The 24,703-nt window shown below is 43.6% G+C and overlaps 1 protein-coding gene across 1 annotated transcript in view; it reads right to left on the bottom strand.

The window, feature by feature from the left end:
• The window catches only part of LOC148540381 (uncharacterized), a 62,743-nt gene that overhangs the window by 35,231 nt on the left and 2,809 nt on the right, over positions 1–24,703 (bottom strand). Inside the window, exon 2 of the mRNA XM_088444562.1 lies at positions 21,998–22,180. Coding sequence (XP_088300688.1) covers positions 21,998–22,180 — 183 coding nt within the window. The remainder of the gene's footprint in view (positions 1–21,997; positions 22,181–24,703) is intronic.

Raw genomic sequence — 24,703 nt, 5'->3', positions numbered from 1 at the left:
GTTCTTAGCTGGAAACTGCTGTTGGTGGGAAAGAATGGTAGCAGTCGCCATCTGTCTTTGGAGCTTGAGGTGCTCTCCCTTCCAATAAATGGCTTAGGCTGATTTTACCCTACTGGGGTCAGTGGCAACCACCTAACCAGGTGGGCCTCACGACGTGTCATTGGGGTGGGAGGTGGATACCTTGGGCGTGGTAATGGGCTGGCTGCTTGCCTCCCATTTAGAAGATCGATGTGAGTATGCAGTTTGTGATCTTGCATTGTGGGGCCGCCATACTTTGTCTGTCTTTCTTTCTTATTCTATTAGTTAGTTCAGTTATACATTAAATAGTTTAATTAGTTTAAAATTAAATAAAGCTGACCTTCCTTTCCCCTTATATAAGTCTCTGTGTCATTATTTCATTATGACTATGGTTGGTGATTTACCCTGCACTGTTAGGAGAGAACACTCATCAGGCGATGGGGAGTTTATACACTTGCAAAGTAAGTGACAGGTAATCAGCACTTTGGGGAAGGTAATGGGTGGTGGCTAGGCAAACAAAGGCATGTTGGGACCATTTAAATGCTGTTTCAGTGGGCGTGCATAAATTATCCATTGCGGTATCCTTTGCAGCATGACAGCTTTCAGCGTGTCAGGAGAGACACAAATAGACCCCACAGTGTTTGAGACAGGTCAGACTTCACTCAGAAGCTGTGTGGCTGCCGATCTGCGTCCATGTTCCCAACATTGTCGGACAGATATAAGAAGGCAGCAGTGGGCGTGCCTCTGCTCGGGTCAGCTATGGAAGGCATTAGCATATTTTAGCAATTGCCATCCATGAGAGATCGCAGTTGCAAATACATTAGCGTAAATCTCTGAATCAGGCCCACAGACCACATCAAGGTGACCACCATACCGTACACACAGCATACCAGTAATCGACACACAATACAGACAGCATCGCAGTGACTGCCATACTGCACAGACAGAATCTTCACAGCAACCTTCTTATCACACAGAATTGATGGATCTATCTATCTATCTATCTATCTATCTATCTATCTATCTATCTATCTATCTATCTATCTATCTGTCTGTCTGTCTGTCTATATCTACACAATAAAGTGAGGAGTGGAGGGCACTGCTGCTATCAGTGCTGTGAGAGAGGACAGGTTAGGGCAGTTCTGTGCAAAAGCTTTAGGCAGGTGTTGAGAAACTGCTGCAAAGTAAGAATGATTTCAAAAACAGTGTTAATAGTTTATTTTTATCAAATTACAAAATTCAAAGTGAATGAGCAGAAGTGAAATCTAAATCAAATCAATATTTTGTGTGATCACCCTTTGCCTTTAAAACATCATCAATTCTTCTAGGTACACTTGCACAAAGTCAGGGATTTTGTAGGGGTATAGGGCCTGATTCATTACAGATCACTATTGCGATCACAGCTGCAACTACACACGCAGTCCCTCTGCGAAAATATGCTAATGTCTGAGATCGCTATGCCATTGCAGCCCAACATAAGGATACCCACTTCCTCTTACACACATCTGTAATACTTTGCAAGTCTGTGAAACCATCGGTATCATCAAGTAACATCGGAGCCTTACGCACACAATTGCACAAGGTCAGACCTTACTCAGAATTGCTAACCTCGTCGCAATCAGTGAGAGCTCAAGCTGCGTATGCCATCGCAATGACTGATTTATGCATGCTGTATCGGCATTCAAACGCACTGGCACATCTGCATTTTGACAACCACCCCCTTGTCACCACCCTCAAACGCTCATTTCCTGCCAATCACTCTGCGATGGGTCTGCATAGTCTCTGTGATCGCAGCATGATCGCAGTGGAGCCTTCACACACTTGCACTGAGATACATTTGCACTATGCAACAATAGGCCGGCTGTGTAACAAATCGCACTTGCGATCCGTAATGAAGCAGGCCCTTAGTCAGGTGTATGATTAACCAAGCATACCAAACTGGTGATAATGATCATCATTTACATATGTAGGCTGAAACACAGTCATTAACTGCTATGTAGCAGTTTTAAAACTGGATGAGGAACAGCCAAACTCTGCTACAAAGGTGAGGTTGTGGAAGACGGTTTCATGTCACAGGTCATACACCATGGCAAGACTGAGCACAGCAACAAGACACAAGATAGTTATACTGCACATCAGCAAGGTCTCTCCCAGGCAAAGATTTCAAAGTAGACTGGGATTTTATTATGTGCTGTTCAAGGTCTTTTGAAGAAGCACAAAGAAATGGGCAACAATTGAGGACCTTAGAAGCAGTGGTTAGCCAAGGAAACTTAGTGCATCAGATGAAAGACACATCATACTTACTTCCCTTCGAAGTTGTAAGATGTCTAGCAGTGCCATCAGCTCAAAACTGGCAGAAACCAGTGGCACTCAGGTACACCCATCTACTGTTCGGAGAAGGCTGGCCAGAAGTGGTCTTCATGGAAGAATTGTGGCCAAAAAGCCATACCTCCCACGTAGAAACAAGGTCAAGCGACTCAACTATGCACAAAAACAGAGGAACTGTGGGTGCACAAAAATGGCAGCAGGTGCTCTGGACTGATGAGTCAAAATTTGAAATAATTGGCTGTAACAGAAGGCAGTATGTTTGCCAAAGGGCTGGAGAGCGGTACAGTAATGAGTGTCTGCAGGCAAAAGTGAAGCATGGTGGAGGTTCCTTGCAAGTTTGGGGATGTATTTCAGCAAATGGAGTTGGGGATTTGGTCAGGATTAATAGTGTCCTCAATGCTGAGAGATACAGGCAGGTACTTGTCCATCATGCAATACCATCAGGGAGGTGTTTGATTGGCTCCAAATCTATTCTGCAGCAGGACAACAACCCCAAACATACAGCCAATGTTATTAAGAACTATCTTCAGAGTAAAGAAGAACAAGGTGTCCAGGAAGTGATGATATGGCCCCCACAGAGCCCTGAATTCAACAACATCGAGTCTGTCTGGGATTATGGACCTCATTCAGAGTAGGTCGTAGTGGCCGCACGGTCGTACGGGCTACGGCTGCAAAATCATAAACGGAAGCGATCGTACGGCTGGTTGATCGTAAACAAAGTGACGCCCATTCGTTAGCACTGCACCTCCTCTAGCTACCGACTGATCTGATCGAACGAACGAGACAGTCGTAGTCAGGCGCTGTCAGTCGCTGTATGCTAATTATGTTGTGATGGTTGCTGCCGTATGTGTTGTATTGATGGTCACATGTCATGTTTACATGGACTATCGAACAGATTGTTATTAGCTTGTTGTCAATTATCTAATTAAGAGTGTTTAACTCTTGCTGTTCTTTTTATTCAGTTTTTTTTAATGTGTCAATAAACTTTATTGTTTTTTTTGTGGGGGTTTTCCCCCTTTTTTTTTTTTTTTTAAAATTCCAAAACAAAGTAATCTTTATTATCTGTGAATGTACTGTTGCTAATTGTGTTAACTTTAAAAATGCATGTGCATTTTGCATTAGGATCATTTGCACCCTTATGTTTGCAATTGCACACTGCGTGTTTTATCCAATCAAATCTGACCTTATTTTTCGGGTCACATGATTAAAAGATTGTCCAATAGTGTTTTTTTTTAGGAAACTGAGTAAATATTTTAGCCAATCATCTTTATTTTACCCCATGTATATTTCATGTTTTCTGTAAAATCTGCCATTGCCATCATGAGAGCCGCGGCCTTTACCCGTCGGGAATTATCTACCCTTGTAAATATTTTGGACAGGCCGTTTACAAACACCCAGCCTCCCATTTCCAACTGCTTAAAGCGTGCGGCCTATGTGGAGGTGAGGAGAGCCGTTCGCCGTGCGGGATTTCGGCGCAATATAGCGCAACTACAGAGGCGGTGGTCCGATTTGCGCCGCCGGTCACCAGTCCTTTTGGCTAATTTGTGGGCGCAATTACGCAGACGTAAGTATGCGTTTGTATAAATGTTAAAATTAGTGGACTGTTAAAAATGTCTGTTCCTTTTCCAATTCTTTTATTAAATGTAAACAAACCCTAATGTATGTTGTCCCTATTGTCCTGAATGTGTAAAGTGTGCTTGTATTGTGTAGCCGAAAGTGAAAACTAAACTTAGATTTTTTTTATTATCTTTAAATTTTAGAACCACAGCGGAGACAGAGAAGGGCCCGCAGATTTGACCGCAATGCAGGTCCCAACCTGCAGCCCTCCCCCTCACCTTCCCCATCCGCTCAACCCAGCCCTCCCTCCCCACCACCATACTCCCCCAGTAACCCTCCCTCCCTCTTCCAAAACTGCCCTAGTATTCCTCCCTCCCCTGCCCACTCATCCCAAATCACCACTCCCGTGCCTGAGTCCTCAACCCAAATATCCCTTCCCTTTGATTTTTTTCAGTCTATTTCCCCTCCCACCATTCCACCAACTCCAACTCTATCGCCATCTCCATCTCCAGCACCATCTCCATCGGGTGCTTCCTTGCCAGGCTCTGATGGTATGGTTGCTTCCTTGCCAGGCTCTGATGGTATGTGTTTTTTAATATTATGGTTTTTTTTGTTTTTTTTTAGAGTGTTGTTGTTATCCATGTTTTTTTTTTAATATTTTGGCTGTGTGTGTTGTTTTCATTTTTACAGTATGGGTGTCATAATCATTGCGCAGTAATCCTGTTACTCAATATTTTGTGGTTATGTTTTGTGCCTGGGCCCTTTTTTTTTTTAGTGCCCAAAAATGTATGCCTTTTGTTGTTTACAAAATGCTTTTTTTTTTGTGTAAAAATTGATTACATTTTGATTTGTATTTTAGATTTAAATAAAACATGTCACAGAACTTGGGAAGGTGATAGGAACCATACTAACCTTGTTAATGTTGTGTACACTGTGTTTAAAATGTACTAAGATGTAACTTCATTAGAAAAAGTGATGTTAGCCATAGCAAACAAACACATTGTAGTTTTGGATTATCAAGAACATTCTAGAAGTGAATACGTGCAGTGGGTTTTAAGGATATGGCCATCATGACTTAGGAATACACCTCCCAGTTGTTTATAAATCATCCTTGGGTATTTTTGATTATGCCACATAGTTAGGGTTTCAAAGTGTTTTTACACCATTAAATTTTCGACATAATAATAATGTTGTGTGGAGTAAACTTTAGAACACACCCTAACATCATTGTGTCTACCCACTGTTTGGGACATTGAATAATGTTTAATGTTAAAATGTGGGTCAGTTTTTAGATGTTTTTAACCTACAAATACATTTTTCTGTCCACAGATCTAACCACCATACTTGTTGGAATACGAGAGGAGCTCACTCGAGCAAGTGGCCATCTATTGGAGGCCTACTGCTGCCTACAGCGGATTGTGGGGAGTCTGGAGCGGTTTTAGTTTTTTGTTCCCTTTGTACATTTCAAAATGTTTACATTTCCAGTAAAGTTTTTGTTCTAAAAACATTTGTCCTCTTTTTTCATAAAAATGAAATGGTGTAATTCTGCATTTCAAATACTTTGTTAACAAAGCTGGGTGTCTTTCCATAGTGTAACTAATACAAAAATGTTTATTTTAACCTTAAGAACATTTGCAGTAATGTTTTTTTTGTTTTTTGTTTGGGGTTGCCCTACATTATCCACCTCAAAATGGGTTTCCAAATACATTTACACCAAACCTTTTTTTTGGTAAAACATTTATTAAATAACAAACATGTTGCCAACATGCTTTTAATTGTAAAAAGCATTTCATCACAGAATCACATGAAAAAAATGGCCTCAGGTTTTTATAAAATAAAATATCTTGCTTAGTCAGACATAAACAACAAAAGCTAAACTCAAACATATTTCTTTTTTAACAGACAAAATAAAAAAAAGTAATCAAAATTAACTAAACATGTGGTGGTATATCCGGAAAAATTATATTAGTTGTCCAAAAACAGTACAGGGTATTGCCAATGGGTTCCATTAGTTTTTCAGTTTCGGAAACTGTTTTGATTTTTGAGAAAAAAATAAATAAATTAGGTTCACCTTAAAATACATTTGCTCTAAGTGTAAAATTAAAAATAAACTGAATGACAAATTTCCAGGCTGCAGCCATGTTTCATGATCCATGAACAAAACAATATAACATGACAATAATTGTTTGAATAATGTCCTTTTTTTGGTTTTAAATTCCAAAAAATAAAAAAACAGCTTGCAGTAGGCTGGCACACTTACTGGAGTCTGCAAAGAACGTTGTTATTTCGTTCCTCCAAAAACACGTCCACCCAAACACACAAAGTAACCGGGTTTGTTAAATTTATGGACAAACAAAAAATGTAAAAAAAACCACCACCCAAAAAAACAAACAAAAAAAACCCAGCAAAAAATGGAACCCCCCCAAAAAATAAAATAAACCCCCCCCCCAAAAAAAAAACCAACAAAACCACAAGCACCACTCAAACAACACACGCAAGCACCACTCAAACAACACACACAAGCACCACTCAAACAACTCCAAACACTGTAAACACTAGCAATCCCTTCCTGCACCACAGATCACTCCACCTACAACCCACAAGTAAGGGAACATTTGGCTTTGCCTTAAATAAGGCCAAAAAAACCACATTGATTGAATAATGCAGGCAAGGTGTGCATTGAACGGAGGCAAATAGGGATGCACGGGTAACCAATCCAGGGATGCGCTCACATCTCGGACAACCCACCCAGTGATTACGGAATGCAGGCAAGGTTTGCATTGTACATAGGCAAATAGGGATGCACGGGTAACCAATCCAGGGATGCGCTCACATCTCGGACAACCCACCCAGTGATTACGGAATGCAGGCAAGGTGTGCATTGTACGTAGGCAAATAGGGATGCACGGGTAACCAATCCAGGGATGCGCTCACATCTCGGACAACCCACGCAGTGATTACGGAATGCAGGCAAGGTGTGCATTGTACGTAGGCAAATAGGGATGCACGGGTAACCAATCCAGGGATGCGCTCACATCTATAAAATAGTCATCAAAAGCACTATTCTTCATACTCTCTCACAAGTTTTGAAAATGGCAAGCGAAGAGCATGGTGGGCAGAGGCCAAATGAGGCAGGTAAGTGTTAAACACATTTTTTAAAAAACACAATAACAGTTCATATCTTCCAAAAATGTATTTTTTAATTTATCAAAATTAAAAAATATTGTAGGTGCTGGGAATCCACTACCACCACCAGAGGAGGAGGAGGCGGGGCCAAGCAGGCCAAGGCCCAGAAATTCACTGTTTTCAAGGCTAGAGACATTGGTGACCATGACAATGGATAACCTTGTCCATGCCCCAAGAAATATGGGGGCTGGAGCCAAAGACAGGATTTGGGAGGAGATATCCAGGGCTGTTAATGCTGTGGGGACAACCCACAGAACCATGAAAGTCGTCAAAAAAAGGTAAGAAAATTATATTGTGAGTTTACTGAAGTCAAAAGCGAGATCTTAATTAAATAAACTAACCCTTAAAAAATGCCAAATCACATTGTCAGATGGACTGATTTCAAATACCAGCTGAAGAGGAAGCTACGGAGTAGGGTGGGTCATGCTGCGGGGACAGATGGTGGTCCCATCCCCGAGGAGCTGACCTTGACGAGGTTGGAGATGTTGGCTCAGGGATGTGTGATGGAAGAGGAGATAGTCGGCGTGTCCACTATGTACACTGACATGGCCGACTTCAACGCTCCACATGTGTATGTATGTAAATGTAAATATTTTTTGGACTCAAAAAAGTATAAAGCTAAAACTAGCATGCATTTTTTTAATAAAAAATACAAATGTTTTTTTTTTACTTTTCCAGACTCAGAGGAGGTAGTGCCTGCTCCTGATGTCAGGTCTGGGTCCAGCACAGATGGAGTCTGCAGGGGAGGATCCAAGTACTCCATCTGGGGACCCTGTGGAGTCTACTCCAGGGCAACCATCGGAACAAGCAGTGCCTCTCCTCACCAGGTTGGTCTCCCAAACTCAGGAGAACAGATGTGTTCTTCTGAGGATGGAGACCACTCTGGTGAGGGTGGAGGTGGCCGTGGAGACCATTGCTGGGGCCATAGATCGTTGGGCCAAAACCCAGGAGCAGGCAAACCCACCTGCCATGATGGAGCGAGTCTCCCTTCCTCCCAGGACCACCACCTTTGGCAGCCCAACAGCCACCCCCGCAAGTATGGAGAGCCCTATGCCTAGGCCTGAGGAAATACCATCTACCTCTGGCCCGGCCAGTTGGTGGGTTACACGCACATTTGCTCTAAGTGTAAAATTAAAAATAAACTAAAAAATTATTACCTAAAAAATATTGAAACCACAGAATCGTGTCTGGCCCCCCCCCGACAGCATCACAACACCTTCCTCCGGGGGGGCCATCCTCTGGCAAGGCATCCTCTGGCTGCATGGGTACGCAACTCCTTATTGCAATGTTGTGTAAAATCCCACACAGGACCACAATGCGAGAAACCATATCCGGCGAGTACATGAGTGCACCACCAGAGTGGAGACACCGGAACTGGCACTTTAAAAGGCCGATGCAGCGCTCCACCACCTGCCTGGTGGCAGTAAACGTGGCATTATATTGAGTTTGTGGCCCTGGTGTGGAATTCAAATAAGGAGTCAGCAGCCAGGGCGTGCAAGGATATCCACTTTCACCTGATGGAAATGGGACACCAAAAAATCCATAAATTGTCAATGAAAACATGTTTACACTATTACTATAGCTACATACTGGATTTATACTTACCAAGAAGCCACGCATCATCAGCTTGCAGTGTGCTTAATTTTGGCCAAATCCCTGAATGCTGGATCATGTACGCATCATAATAATAATAATAATAATTTTATTTATATAGCGATTTTCTCCCATAGGACTCAAAGTCGCTTTACAGACATCAGAAAACATGGTACATTGTACAAGGATTTGGTGTTGCAAAAAAATAGAAAACCACACCGAGATAATTAAAATCAACTGAAACCTAGAGAGCACAATAAACATATTGCGGGGTTGGTGCAGACATTTTGGGAAATAACTTCCATGGGTTATATATTCCACCCACAAAGATACCACATGAGGCAGCCATCTTGGGCGCACTACGTAGGATTACCCTGGGAGGAATAGGTTACACCTAGAAGAGATGACATAAAATGGGTGGTTGCAAAATCCTGATGCTAGGAGTACGGTCCCAACATAATAGTCAGGTCCATGTATTTTTCATCCCATCCACGAGTGTACCAGTTGAGGCAGCCATGGTGGGTGCACTACGAAGGTTGCACTGTGGGTGATAAACCATACAAGGACCCAAGGCATATATGGGAAAACTGACACATGTGTGGCAGTATGATATACCCTTTGTGAATAGATCCACATGAAGTACATCCTGCCCATGGAGGATGCACTTCAGTGGATGTATAGCACACCAGTATATCATACAGTGGAGGTATAGCACACCAGTATATCATACAGTAGGGTGGAAGTACATTTTACAAAACAGGGAATAGTAAATACAGCCAACAGTGCTGCAGTTCAGGCATGAGATTTACGGGTGACTGGAACATTTGAAATATGAAATGCACTGAATAAATACATCCATGTGCTTGTTCATCCTGCCAAGAATGATCATGGATCATGAAACATGGCTGCAGCCTGGAAATTTGTCATTCAGGGAGAGGATCTGGAGGGAGGCATCACATAGCACCATTACATTTAGCAAATGGAAATGTTTACGGTTCCTATAGATTTGTTCCCTGCATGCAGGGGGCTGAAGTGCTATGTGAGTGCCATCCACTACCCCTATGACATGTGGAAAGCCTGCAATCTCAAAAAACTTCTGCTTTACCACATCAAGGGTTTCCATATCCAAATGCATACTAATAAAATGTGCTATATGATCGAAGAATGCATCTAGCACACGCCTCAGGATCCGTGAAAATGAGGGCTGGGAGAGGCCACTCACCAGCCCCACAGTGGTTTGGACGGACCCTGAGGCGCAGAAATGTAACACCGACAACAACTGTGTAAGTGGTGTGATTGCTGTAGCAATGTTAATCTGACTTTCTAGATCATTCTTTATTATTGAAAGAGTGTCTAGGATAATATTTGGAGGCAGGCAATAAGTGGTCACAATCACATCATCAGGCATTCCAAAAAGGATGACACGTGTTCTATATATCTTGGCCCTTGCACACCTCCTATGCCTACGCCCAGGAGGAGGCTGAGGAAGGTTGGTGGGGGGCAACATAGCCACTATTAGCTGGCCCACATCACTCTGTAAAGTTAGAATTTTAAAAAATTAGTGGTGTTGAGAAAGAATTTTCAATATTTTTCCAAAAATACTTAGCTTAGTAATAATGGTGCATATTCTTACAGGGTCGGGCTGTGCCATCTTCGGGAACCCCTACAGGTGTTGTTTTTGTACGGGTTTTTATTTTATGGAAGAAAAAGAAAATAATATTTTGAAAAAAAAACACATCTATTACTACTATTATTGTTAAAACTATCCTTAACTTTGAAATTGGGCAATATAAAAAATTGAAAACATAATTATTGTTTTATCAATAAAAACCATAAATGCATTATTAAATGTAAAAAAGACAGCATAAAACACTTTATTATTAAATACGACAAACTTTTAGGTTTTTAAAAATAGACACTTACCTGAATCCAGTACAAACTGGACCATTAAACACCTAAAACAAAACAATATAACATGACAATAATTGTTTGAATAATGTCCTTTTTTTGGTTTTACATTCCAAAAAATAAAAAAACAGCTTGCAGTAGGCTGGCACACTTACTGGAGTCTGCAAAGAACGTTGTTATTTTGTTCCTCCAAAAACACGTCCACCCAAACACACAAAGTAACCGGGTTTGTTAAATTTATGGACAAACAAAAAATGTAAAAAATCCCACCACCCAAAAAAACAAACAAAAAAAACCCAACAAAAAATGGAACCCCCCCAAAAAATAAAATAAAAAACCCACCCCCCCAAAAAAAACCAACAAAACCACAAGCACCACTCAAACAACACACGCAAGCACCACTCAAACAACACACACAAGCACCACTCAAACAACTCCAAACACTGTAAACACTAGCAATCCCTTCCTGCACCACAGATCACTCCACCTACAACCCACAAGTAAGGGAACATTTGGCTTTGCCTTAAATAAGGCCAAAAAAAAACACATTGATTGAATAATGCAGGCAAGGTGTGCATTGAACGGAGGCAAATAGGGATGCACGGGTAACCAATCCAGGGATGCGCTCACATCTCGGACAACCCACCCAGTGATTACGGAATGCAGGCAAGGTGTGCATTGAACGGAGGCAAATAGGGATGCACGGGTAACCAATCCAGGGATGCGCTCACATCTCGGACAACCCACCCAGTGATTACGGAATGCAGGCAAGGTGTGCATTGTACGTAGGCAAATAGGGATGCACGGGTAACCAATCCAGGGATGCGCTCACATCTCGGACAACCCACGCAGTGATTACGGAATGCAGGCAAGGTGTGCATTGTACGTAGGCAAATAGGGATGCACGGGTAACCAATCCAGGGATGCGCTCACATCTATAAAATAGTCATCAAAAGCACTATTCTTCATACTCTCTCACAAGTTTTGAAAATGGCAAGCGAAGAGCATGGTGGGCAGAGGCCAAATGAGGCAGGTAAGTGTTAAACACATTTTTTAAAAAACACAATAACAGTTCATATCTTCCAAAAATGTATTTTTTAATTCATCAAAATTAAAAAATATTGTAGGTGCTGGAAATCCACTACCACCACCAGAGGAGGAGGAGGCGGTGCCAAGCAGGCCAAGGCCCAGAAATCCACCGTTTTCAAGGCTAGAGACATTGGTGACCATGACAATGGATAACCTTGTCCATGCCCCAAGAAATATGGGGGCTGGAGCCAAAGACAGGATTTGGGAGGAGAAATCCAGGGCTGTTAATGCTGTGGGGACAACCCACAGAACCATGAAAGTCGTCAAAAAAAGGTAAGAAAATTATATTGTGAGTTTACTGAAGTCAAAAGCGAGATCTTAATTAAATAAACTAACCCTTAAAAAATGCCAAATCACATTGTCAGATGGACTGATTTCAAATACCAGCTGAAGAGGAAGCTACGGAGTAGGGTGGACCATGCTGCGGGGACAGGTGGTGGTCCCATCCCCGAGGAGCTGACCTTGACGAGGTTGGAGACGTTGGCTCAGGGATGTGTGATGGAAGAGGAGATAGTCGGCATGTCCACTATGGACACTGACATGGCCGACTTCAACGCTCCACATGTGCAAGAATGTAAATATTTTTTGGACTCAAAAAAGTATAAAGCTAAAACTAGTATGCATTTTTTTTTAATAAAAAATACAAATGTTTTTTTTTTATTTTTCCAGACTCAGAGGAGGTAGTGCCTGCTCCTGAGGTCAGGTCTGGGTCCAGCACAGATGGAGTCTGCAGGGGAGGATCCAAGTACTCCATCTGGGGGCCCTGTGGAGTCTACTCCAGGGCAACCATCGGAACGAGCAGTGCCTCTCCTCACCAGGTTGGTCTCCCAAACTCAGGAGAACAGATGTGTTCTTCTGAGGATAGAGACCACTCTGGTGAGGGTGGTGGTGGCCCTGGAGACCATTGCTGGGGCCATAGATCGTTGAGCCAAAATCCAGGAGCAGGCAAACCCACCTGCCATGATGGAGCGAGACTCCCTTCCTCCCAGGACCACCACCTTTGGCAGCCCAACAGCCACCCCCGCAAGTATGGAGAGCCCTATGCCTAGGCCTGAGGAAATACCATCTACCTCTGGCCAGGCCAGTTGGTGGGTTACACGCCAGTCGGCTGTCCGTAGCTTACCTCTTTCTCCGAGCTGGCCAAAACGACGCAAGTAGCCGTGGATATCTCCTCCCTCACCTCTTGTCCAGTCCCCATATTTCTTGTCACCAATGTCTCAAGCTCTTTTTTCTATTTTTTTATTTTAATTTTAGAATTGTGTTTTTTATTTTTTATTTTTATTTATAGGCAATTGTTGCCCTAACAATTGTAACTAAAATTGAGATTTAAGGCTAATTTCCAAAAATAAACAAAATTTTATTAACAAAATGTCTATATTTAACTATATCAATGTATACATGGTTTAAAAAGTATGGTATCTGAAAAGGCTGCTACGCAAAACACAATGCTATATGTTTTAAAAAATGCCCGAAAAAAATAAGTTAAAAAAGCACAAATAAACAGTTGTGTTACGAATTCCCTAATGCACACGCAAGTGAAATCATTTACAAGGTAATTAGCAGTGTTAATAGTTACAATGCACAAATCTTAGCTGCTTGGTTTGTGTGGTTCCAATTAGAAACATCACAAGTAACATCGGATTAACGATTGTACTGTTGTGGCTTACGGATGCTTCTTGCCTACCTTAGCCTGGACGATCATCCTGTTCGTAGAGTGACGTTGTCATGCATCCGCAATTCACGAAGGAGATAATTTATGCACTCCCCTAAAATGCCTGGAAACGCTGAAGCACGCCTCCATTTGCAGACCACCCCCCCCGTATACACCCACAAACGGACTTTCCTGTCAATGAACTTTCGCAAGCCACTTCTGTTTCGGAAGCCCTACGACCGACAGTATTTTGCATCGGTAGAGCTCGTATGCACATGCGCACAGCTAGCCGTGCGCAGGCGCAGAGAGAAAAACATCGGATGCGTACGACCATGCGGCTGCTACGACCGACTCTGAATGAGGTCCTATATGTAGATACAGAAATATTTGAGCAAATCTACATCCACAGAAGATCTGTGGTTAGTTCTCCAAGATGTTTGCAACAGCATCCTTGCCAAGTTCCTTCAAAAACTGTGTGCAAGTGTACCTATAAGAATTGATAATGTTTTGAAGGCAAAGGGTGGTCACACCAAACAGTAGCATCACAAGGAGGGTACGGACCACACCAGTGGCATCACAAGGACGGTGCGGGCCGCACCCGGGTGTCACCCACCGAGGGGTGACACCAAGGTGCAGACTGACACTCCTCCACTGTGGCAGGAGCCAGGTGCTGCACTGTAGTATTAAGTGCAACACCTGGCTCCTGACACTATGAGGGAGCCGGCACTGCAACACAAGCAGTCAGCACCCCCTGCACCCCTCCAGTAATATTAAAAAGCGGGACCATGGGGGATCGGGATCGGGCCGCAAGGCCACGCCCCTCCCCGCGGGGCCATGCCCCTTCGCACAAGGTCATGCCCCCTTTTTGAGGCGCGTTCGGCTACGTTGCGCTCAAAATGTCCCTCCCCACACCGGGTAACACCACGGGTAGGGACACCTCTGGGTCACACCTGGGCAGGGGTGGATTGGCCGTAGACTTGACCGGGACTTTCCTTGGTGGGCTGGACCATGTTGGGGGTCACTAAAAATGTTTGTTTTCTTTTTTTTTCTCAAGACTGTGGGCCTGATTCAGAGCCGGACGCTTTGACCAGAGTACTCGCTCTGAATCAGGGCCCTTCTACCTAAACTTGGAGCGGCCTCTTGGACGCTCGCATAGCTGTGGGTTACCACCCACAGCTTATGCGAGCGTCCATGATGATGGTCGCGATGGTCAAGACTATCAGGCTTGCGACGAGACCCTGCGGTAGGGTCTCGGTGACCGCAAGCCCTGGAGTGATTTTGGCTCTATCAGAGCCAAAATCACTCCCACTGACATCACTAGTGATGTAAGTGGGGCCGGACCCAGACGGTAGGCGTTCCCATGGGAACGCCTCTGTCTGGCAGCCACGCCCCCGGCACGCCCACCAAAGGGGGGCGTGCTGTCAATCAACATCGACAGCACGCCCCCTTTGGTGCGAGACCTGGAGCGACAGCTTCCCCGTCGCTCCCCGGGTCTAGTGCATGCGCACTACGGAGCTCCCTCCGTCGTGCGCATGCGCACTAGGGCACCATCGACCCACTTGCGAGTGCTCAGCGCTTGCGAGCGGTCTGAATCAGGCCCTGTCCCAGCCAGCTCTGATCGGGAGGCAGGCTGGCCTCAGCACAAGTTCAGTACTTTCCCTGGTGGGCCGGACCATGTTGGGGCCACTAAAATTTATTTTTTTCTATTTTTTTTTAAGACTGTGTCCCGGCCAGCTCTGATCGGGAGGCAGGCTGGCCTCAGCTCAAGCTGGAGAGAGGCCCCGCCTCCAATCAGTTCAGCAGCCTCTGTTCAGATGGCTGTTTGAGACTGACAGCCAAGCAATCCCACCCCACCAGGCCACCCGGCATCGCATTGTGCCCACAGCCAGCCCAGTAACAGTGCCCACCCCATTGAGCCCAGTGTTCCCCCTTCAAACTCCCAATCTGACTGCTTTCCCTTCCCATCCAGCAAAGTGCACCCCCATCTTACAGTCCCTTCATATATCACTGTCTCCCTCCCCCCCAGCTCCCCCCCCAGCCATCCCAGTGTCCTACCTGTGAACAATGCAGCCGCCACTTTATCAGCCACCCCCCCTTTATCATTTCTACCACTGGGTTGAGTACAGGATGCCTGTGCTCTTGATCCTGGTGGTCAAAATCACGATGCCAGTAGGGTTAGGATACCGACACCTGTCGGTCGGTATTCTAACTCCTACCCCTAACCCTCCGTTCCTGGAGCCTAAACCTAACCTCTCCCTCCCCACACCCTAAACCTAACCCTCCCCCCTTAGTGCCTAACCCTCCCTGTAGTACCTAAACCAACCCATAACCATCCCCCTAACCCCACTACTTACTTCCGAGATGCTGGCACCTAGATTGTGACAGGTGTCAGGATTCCGGCGCTGGTATTCTGTCCACCGGAATCCCCACGGTCGGTATTATGACCGCATCCCAGATCTCTGGTAGGAATAAAAAAAAAAGGTTGGAGGAAAATAATCATCAGTAAAACACCAATTCTAGGAACCATATATACAAATGGTACCCAATTAGCAAATGTATTTTACTAATATAAAATTGTTAGATCAAAGAAACTCACATTTTGTCCTGTGGTCCTCTGTATGCTCTGTTAGTGTGAATATTCCTCCCGGAGCAGTTTCCCGGCTTCTCTCTCCACAGGTCTCACCGAACTAGCTCTGTGAGTCTCACACTCTCACACAACTCAGCGGTGTCACGTGGGTAAGCCGGCAGCTGCAGATGGGTTTCTCACCCACTGAATAGATACTGTGCAAATGCGCAGGGTGTCTATTCACTGGAGAGAGAGAGAATGGGGACATGCCCAGCAGCTCCTGGAGCGCTGGGCATGCCCCAAGTGTAACGAAAATAAGGGGAGTGGCTCGTGGCCATGGTATTTCACATGACACACCCCTTCTCATATGGACATGCCCCTTTTCTCGGCTGCGAGCCTGAGGTGCGCACAGAATTCCAAAGGTTGTTCTTTCCATTAGCCGATGTGGGCCACTTTCTGAAAATTTTCCAGGGCCGCTTTAGTTTCCCAAATCCACCCCTGCACCCAGGTGTCATCCGCCAAGGGGTGTCACCCGCCAAAGGCTGACACCAAAGTGCCAACTCCACCTCCGGCACTGCACACAGAGTGGTCCCTGGGGGCAGTCCGCACCTCTGGGATCCCCCAGAGTGATTACACTGGGGGTTCAGGCCAACCAGACCACACACTCTACTTGTGAGGCCACGCCCCTACCTGCAAGGTCAGGGCCATTTGCGACTATGCCGCACGTACTACAGCCCTCCCCGCACCAGGTATCACTGCGGGGAGGGACGGCACTGAACCAAATATCGATTTGATTTAGATTTCTCTTCTTTCACTTTGCATTTTGTTAATTGATAAAACAACTATTAATACTTCTATTTTCCACACCGGCCTAAAACTTTTGCACAGTACTGTGTATATATACTGTATATAATTTCATCCAGTGACACCTACTGTAATAACTGTGCATAAATTACAGTATGTGGCAAGATACATTATATATCTATATTTATAATAAAGTTGTAATGTTTGTGTATGTACATGTTTTTGGGAGAAATGTACTCCTTGGGACTGTGTATGAACTATGGAGGAGGAATTTTTGTTTGTCTGTCTGTCTGTTCATTTCGGCATCACGCAAAAACTAAGGGATGAATTTGGATTGCGCTTTTAATATTGTATAGTTTAATCACCTAGAAAGAAACTGAGGTATGTATTATCTCAATGTGACATCAGAGAGAGGAGCAATAAAGGAAAAACCAGATGCTTGACACTCGGAGTGTGCAGTGTGCAGGCTCCCCAAGCCAAAAATTATTTGGTGTATGCAAATATAATTATTTGGGGACAAGTATACTTTACAGCTGGCCATGCACCAGACCAATTTTCCTTCAACCATCCGACTAGTTGGCTGGTTGGAATGAAAATCCGGTAATGTATGAAAGCAAATGATAATCAGCAATTTGCTCCCAAACACCAGAAAACACGAAAAAGGTTGTCCAGGCAAATTGATTAAATTTGTTTGATTTAAATAACTTGACTGTTACAACTTGACTGAACAACAGATTTTGTCTGTTTTCCGGTGTTTGGGAGCAGATGGCTGATTGTCATTTGCTCCCCTGCATTACTGGATTTTCATTCCAGCCAATCAACTAGTTGGATGGATGTAGGAAAGTTGGTGTGAGGTTCTGAATTTGTTGTGGACCCGGGGTGGTGATAGGAGCAGACACAGGAGCAGACTTAAATGAAAAAGTGGGGTTTTTAATAGGTGACTTAGAAGATTTGGGAATGGCAAATTAAAAGTCCAGGTATAGCACTAAAGTGCACTTGATAACTGTAGTGGGGGTTAATGGGAAAATGTCCAGATAGTGACAGGCAGGAACAGTCCAGTAAACAAGTAAGGTGAGCTGAAACAGAATGCAGGAATGATGAGCTGTAACTAATGCAAGTATGGTGAGCTGTAACAAATCCAGGCTGAGGTAATGAAGTCCAGCTGGGAGTGAAGGGAGGCAAGGTGCAGGGAACAGCAGGTTCAGGTACTCAGGCAGGTGAAAGGTATGTGGAGGGTGCAAGGTAAATCAGCAGTTTGGAGCAGGCAAGGTTCAGGATAGTAGCGTAACAGACAGGCAGGCAGGTAAGGCACAGGTACTCTCTCTCAGCCGCAGCTGAGAAACACGTTGCACTGGCAAGGAAGGAAGGAAGGCTCTGGGCCTTCCTAAATACTCAGTGCCGCACTGTGACTGGCTGGAATGAGCACATGACCTACCAGGATTGGACATCTGGAATCACATCAGATGGCGGCGCCCATGCCAACGGAACGGAAACACCACCAGACCTCACCAGGCCTAGTGACAATGTGCCTGCACAGAACCATGCGCAGCCAATGCCCCTCGCCAAACACCAGCACTGCTGCCAGAGACCCCCCGCCATAACGACCTCACAGGTAATACCCGGTGACTACCATGCCAAGAAACCCTGGCCATGACAGTTGGTCTGTTGTATGGCCTGCTTTTATTATTCACTAAACAGGCAGCTTATCTTAACTCATGAAGTTGCAATATACATGTCAATCCAGTAGATGGCGCACAAGGACAAATACTATATATCACAGAGTCGCTGCTCATGCTACTTGCAACCTTTCAGAGTTACTGTAGGTTAAGTAGCTTGCTCACGAGTTAGTAGCCCCAAGCATCTTTTTGTGTTAATCCTTAAAGGAAAAACTGCAATATTGGTTGCATAGACATTTTGTGATCAATGTCTACAATGTGTTTTCTCACCCATTTCACATTATTTTAGTTTAAACTAAGTAAATGAAGGGGCTTTTGGAGGAGAATTTGCTAAATATTCCCCCCACCCTTTAAATTTTTATTTTTTTAGTAATCATATCACATTTCCCATACTTGTATTGGGAAATGTGATCTGCCCAAATTTACTAAAATTAAACTGCAAAAAAATAGCGGAGAGAGCCCTCTGATAATAATGCTTGCTTCAGAAGGCAATATTATGGCTTCCTTCCTGTTTCCTTTACTCCAGCTCTGCTTTGACAGCCAGAACAGAGCTCAGTGCTGGAATCTATGATCAGCCTTGTGTGTCTAAATAGACCATAGGCTGATCACTGAAGAAAATAAAAAGTTAAAAAAGAAAATAATAAAATAAAAGGGCAGGCATGCTGGCACCTGTAGTTTCACTGTGAAATACAATAGTTTCTATATTTTTACACTACTATTACTTCTGTACCCACAGCCCAGGGGTGCGGGGAAAAGCCCCGGGCTTCAGACTAAGCCTAGGGTGCTTTATTGGGGGTGTCCCCACCTTCCATGAGATCCCCAGCTTGGGCTGACTGGTTCAGGGTGTTACTGCTTTGGCTGGGGAGCCCGGTGATAGTGTCCCCTGGCTGTGGCATTACACCCTGGTCTGTTGGTCCAGTGCTGGTTTTAAATATAGGGGGACCCCTACACAATTGTTTACTCCTATTTTTAAAACCAGGACTGGGCAGCAGCCAGGTTCTGGTTCCTAAAATACAGGGGATCCCTACTCGTTCCCCCCCCATATTTTTAGGAACCAGGACTAGCTGAGCAGCCTGGGGCTGGTAATGCTTTTGGGGGGAACCCTACGTTTTTTTTTTTTATTAATGCTTTAATTATACTAACACACACACAAGCAGCCTGCACATATATTACTGATATGTGCAGGCTGCTTGTTTGGGAGGGAAACTTGGGCAGTAAACTTGGGGCTTTAACACGGACAGGATCAATCAAATACACCCTATCCTGACCAACATGGGAGCTTGGTAAATTCCTGATTTTATTGTGTGAAAAAAATGGCCATTTTTGATCGATCCTATCTGTGTTTAGAAACGGATCAAATCGGGACCAACACGAATCTTAGTAAATATATCCCTAAGTGTCTAATTCAGAATGTGCTCTTCTGCTGGCTAAAATGAACATTCAGTCATGCCTTTAGTGTTAATTCCCATTTCTCTTCCCTTTTTCCCATTTCATTTCCCCATTATGTCTTGCAGGGTTTAGCTGCACATCCTTAGACTTGAGAATTCATGGAATCAGAGTTATGAAATTCCTCAATCCATCCCCCACCCAAATAATAATAATAATAATAATAAAAAATATATTATATATATATATATATATATATATATATACACAGTCAGGTCCATAAATATTGGGACATTGACAGAATTTTCAGATTTTGGCCTCTATTCACCACCACAATGGTTTTGAAATGAAACAAACAAGTTGTGCTTTAACTGCAGACTTTCAGATTTAATTTGAGGGTAATTACATCCAAATCGGGTGAACGGTGTATGAATTACAACAGTTTCAATATGTGCCTCCCATTTTTAAGGGGCCAAAAGTAATGGGACTATCAACTCAAAAGCTATTTCATGGACAGGTGTGGGCTATTCTCTCGTTATTTCATTATCAATTAAGCTGGTAAAAGGTCTGGAGTTGATTCTAGGTGTGACATTTGCATTTGGAATCAGTTGCTGTCAGCTCTCAATATGAGATCCAAAGAGCTGTCACTATCAGTAAAGCAAGCCATCATTAGGCTGAAAAATCAAAACAAACCCATCAGAGAGATAGCAAAAACATTAGGTGTGGCCAAATCAACTGTTTGGAACATTCTTAATAAGAAAGAATGCACTGGAGAGCTCAGCAACACCAAAAAACCCGGAAGACCACGGAAAACAACTGTGGTGGATGACAAAATAATTATTTCCCTGGTGAAGAAAAACCCCTTCACAACAGTTGGCCAAATCAAGAACACTCTCCAGGAGGTAGATGTATATGTGTCAAAGTCAACAATCAAGAGAAGACTTCACAAGAGTGAATATAGAAGGTTCACCACAAGATGTAAACAATTGGTGAGCCACAAAAACAAGAAGACCAGATTAGAGTTTGCCAAACAACATCTAAAAAAGCCATTAAAGTCCTGGAACAACATCCTATGGACAGATGAGACAACTTGTACCAGAGTGATGGGAAGAGAAGAGAAGGAAAGGAACTGCTCATGATCCAAAACACACCACCTCATCAGTGAAGCATGCTGATGGTAGTGTCATGGTGTGGGCATGTATGGCTGCCAATGGAACTGGTTCCCTTGTATTTATTCATGATGTGACTGCTGACAAAAGCAGCAGAATGAATTCTGAAGTGTTTCGGGCAATATTATATGCTCATATTCAGTCAAATGCTTCAGAACTCATTAGACGGCACTTCACAGTGCAGATGGCCAATGACCCGAAGCATACTGCAAAAGCAACCAAAGAGTTTTTTAAGGCTAGAAAGTGGAATGTTATGCAATGGCCAAGCCAATCCCCTGACCTGAATCCGATTGAGCATGCATTTCACTTGATGAAGACAAAACTGAAGGGAAAATGCCCCAAGAACAAGCAGGAACTGAAGACATTTGCAGTAGAGGCCTGGCAGAGCATCACCAGGGATGAAACCCAGCATTACCAGGGATGAAACCCAGCGTCTGGTGATGTCTATGCGTTCCAGACTTCAGGCTGTAATTGCCTGCAAAGGATTTGCAACAAAGTATTAAAAAGTGAAAGTTAGATTTAGGATTGTTCAGTTTGTCCCATTACTTTTGGCCCCTTAAAAAGTGGGAGGCACATATAGGAACCGTTGTAATTCTTACACCGTTCACCTGATTTGGATTTAATTACCCTCAAATTAAATCTGAAAGACTGCAGTTAAATCACATCTTGTTTGTTTCATTTCAAAATCATTGTGGTGGTGAATAGAGGCCAAAATATGAAAATTCTGTCAATGTCCCAATATTTATGGACCTGACTGTATATATATATATATATATATATATATATATATCCCCTAATATATATATATATATATATATATATATATATATATATACATACATATATTTGTACCCCCTGGAGACCAGTAATTATTTGAAATGTTTCCATCTATGTTACTAATACACAGAACTGTCACTGACAGCCTAGTTCAATGAATGAAGCAATGCATGGCCAGTATTCTCTATAATGATCCACTGTATGTATGAATGTTCATAGCTAAGACCTATTTTTTAAATTGGCTGAGATTGCAAAATACTGTATAATAAATGAAGTTACATGATCCTACCTTCTCTGAATACGTATAATCTTTGGCCAGCATGACTCCATTATGTGCCACATAATGAAAAGCAAGTACTGGTAGTCCCCCACAGCAGCCTTCATTAACTTTATCACAGTCTACAAGCTGCTGCTCGCTCAGTACAGGTAGCTCATTTTCCTTAATGCAATAATGTGACTCGATCACACCCACCTAAAAACATACAATACAGCACTTTAGGGTAAATTTTTGTAACATTATACAATGGGAATAATTGTTATTGTCATTATCTGTGTGCAGATTTATACATTAGAAGTGTGCAGTTTTGGTATTTCTCTTGCATTATTATATTAACCATACGTTTTACTCCATTCTTGTGCTCTCTACCAAAATGCCCAGGAATTGCGGCGATATAGAGGAGCACTCCCAGACTTTTGCCACAAAGTGGCCCCACCATTGCTGCACAATGCCACAATTCAGGGTGCCATGCCCCCAGCACTTCCCACTTGGGCCTCCACTACTAACATCTTAGGAGGGCATCAGCAAAAAAATGGCAAGTAATTTTTACTCCCACATACTAGGGTTAAAATTTACTTTTGTGTTTATTTGCTATGATGGCATTTCCAAATCTACATTGTACAGTGCCTAGTTCCTATAGTAAATGCCTTTTATGTTACTAAGGGGTCTATGTACTAAGCCTTGGAGAGAGATAAAGTGGATGGAGATAAATTACCTATCAATTAAATCTTGTATACACCGCTGCTGATCGCAGTGAGTTGGATACTTAATTATCGGGGGCCGTCCAGCCCTCGATAATTTACATAATGAATAGAACCCTTACTCTGCCCAAAACTAGAAAGTTACAGATGGATGGAATTAAAAGGGATAGCTGTACTGAGGCTTAGAGAGATAAAGTGGATGGAGATAAAGTACCAACCAATCAGCACCTAACTCATTTTTCAAACAGTCTGTAAAGTGACAGTTAGAAGCTGATTGGTTGGTACTTTATCTCCATCCACTTTATCTCTCTCCAAGGCTTACTACATAGACCCCTAATTATTATTATGACTCTAGGAAAAGGAAGATTAGTTTATAAACTTAGCAATATTAATAAACAAGATATTGTAAGACAGAGACTCTAATGTAGTGCTGCACTTAAATTCCGGAATGGTCTTATATGTCCTAAGTTTATGACATTTCCTGAAAAACAACCCTGAATACTTTCCAGATAACATTATTGGAGTCAGTAGACAGCAGCATTAACAACTGTATTACCATCCTCATCATTCATTTTTTTTGCATTTGCTCGTTAACAATTGTGCTAACATAGAGAACAGACAGTTTACTGCTGTATTTAATTAAGACTATAGATGTGCGCCGACCCCGGTGTTTTGGATCTGTATCTCCTTCGTGTTTTGGATCTGGATTTGGCTTTGCCAAAACCGCACTTGCGTGTTTTGGGTTTTTTTTTTTTTTTTTTAAATATCACAAAAACAGCTAAAATCACTGGCAGCCACCACAGTGCCGACATGCCGACAGTGCTGCAAATGTGCATTTTAAAATGCACAATCAGTTTGTAATACAGAGATTCCTCTTTCAAACAGCCCACTACTATTTCCTAAAGTCATGAAATCACTATAGTGTCTAACTTTGGGACAGCACCAACTGTGCCGACATTGACGCAAGTGTGCAACTTCAACCGCACAGTCAGTTTGTAATACAGAGACCTCACTTTTAAACAGAGCCCAGTACTAGTTTCTAAAGTCAAGAAATCACTATAGTGTCTAAGTCTGGGATAGCGCTGACTGTGCCGACATTGACGCAAGTGTGCATCTTCAACCGCACAGTCAGTTTGTAATACAGAGACAGATGTTCACTGCGTGTGACTCCCGACCCACTGGGCATGCATAGTACTATGATCCTCCATATGCCACAGCATAGTGCGACTGGCTTATGGAGATTCTCCACTGGGCATGCACCAGAGATCCCATTGCAACCCCACGTAGCTGGCAGCCACCACAGCACTGACAGTACCACAAGTGTGTGTTTTAAAATGCACAATCAGTTTGTAATACAGAGACCCTTCTTTCAAACAGAGCCCGCTACTAAAGTCATGAAATCACTATAGTGTTTAAGTCTGGGATGCACTGTGTGTGACTCCTGACTCACTGGGCATGCATAGCACTAAGATCCTCTATATGCCACAGCATAGCACGACTGGTGTATCGAGCGGCTCCACTGGGCATGCGCCAGAGATCTCATTGCAACCCCCAGAGATGGCAGCCACCACAGCGTCGATTTGCCAACAGTGCAGCAAGTGCGCATTTTGGAACGCACAATCAGTTTCTAATACAGAGACCCCACTTTCAGGCAGATTCCACTACTAGTTTCACTATAGTGTCTAAGGGGGTCATTCAGACCCGCTCATGAGCTGCAGTACACTCGCAAGCGCGTCGATGTCGTGCGCATGCATGAGACCCGGAGAGTGACGTGCTCTCCATCGCTCCGGGTCTCGCACCAAAGGGGGCGTGCTGTCGATGTTGATTGACAGCACGCCCCCTTTGGTGGGCATGCCGGGGCGTGCCTGCCAGACGGAGGCATTCCCATTGGAACGCCTACCGTCTCAAGCCGGCCCCACTGACATCACTAGTGATGTCAGTGGGAGTGATTTTGGCTCTGATGGAGCCAAAATCACTCCAGGGCTTGCGGCAAGGAGACCCTACCGCAAGGTCTCCA

The sequence above is a fragment of the Taudactylus pleione genome, unplaced genomic scaffold, assembly GCF_031769625.1.
Source record: "Taudactylus pleione unplaced genomic scaffold, aTauple2 ptg000019l, whole genome shotgun sequence".
Classification (NCBI taxonomy): Eukaryota; Metazoa; Chordata; class Amphibia; order Anura; family Myobatrachidae; genus Taudactylus; species Taudactylus pleione.
The sequence above is the reverse complement of the archived record's forward strand: the minus strand, read 5'-3'. Positions and strand labels throughout refer to the sequence as shown.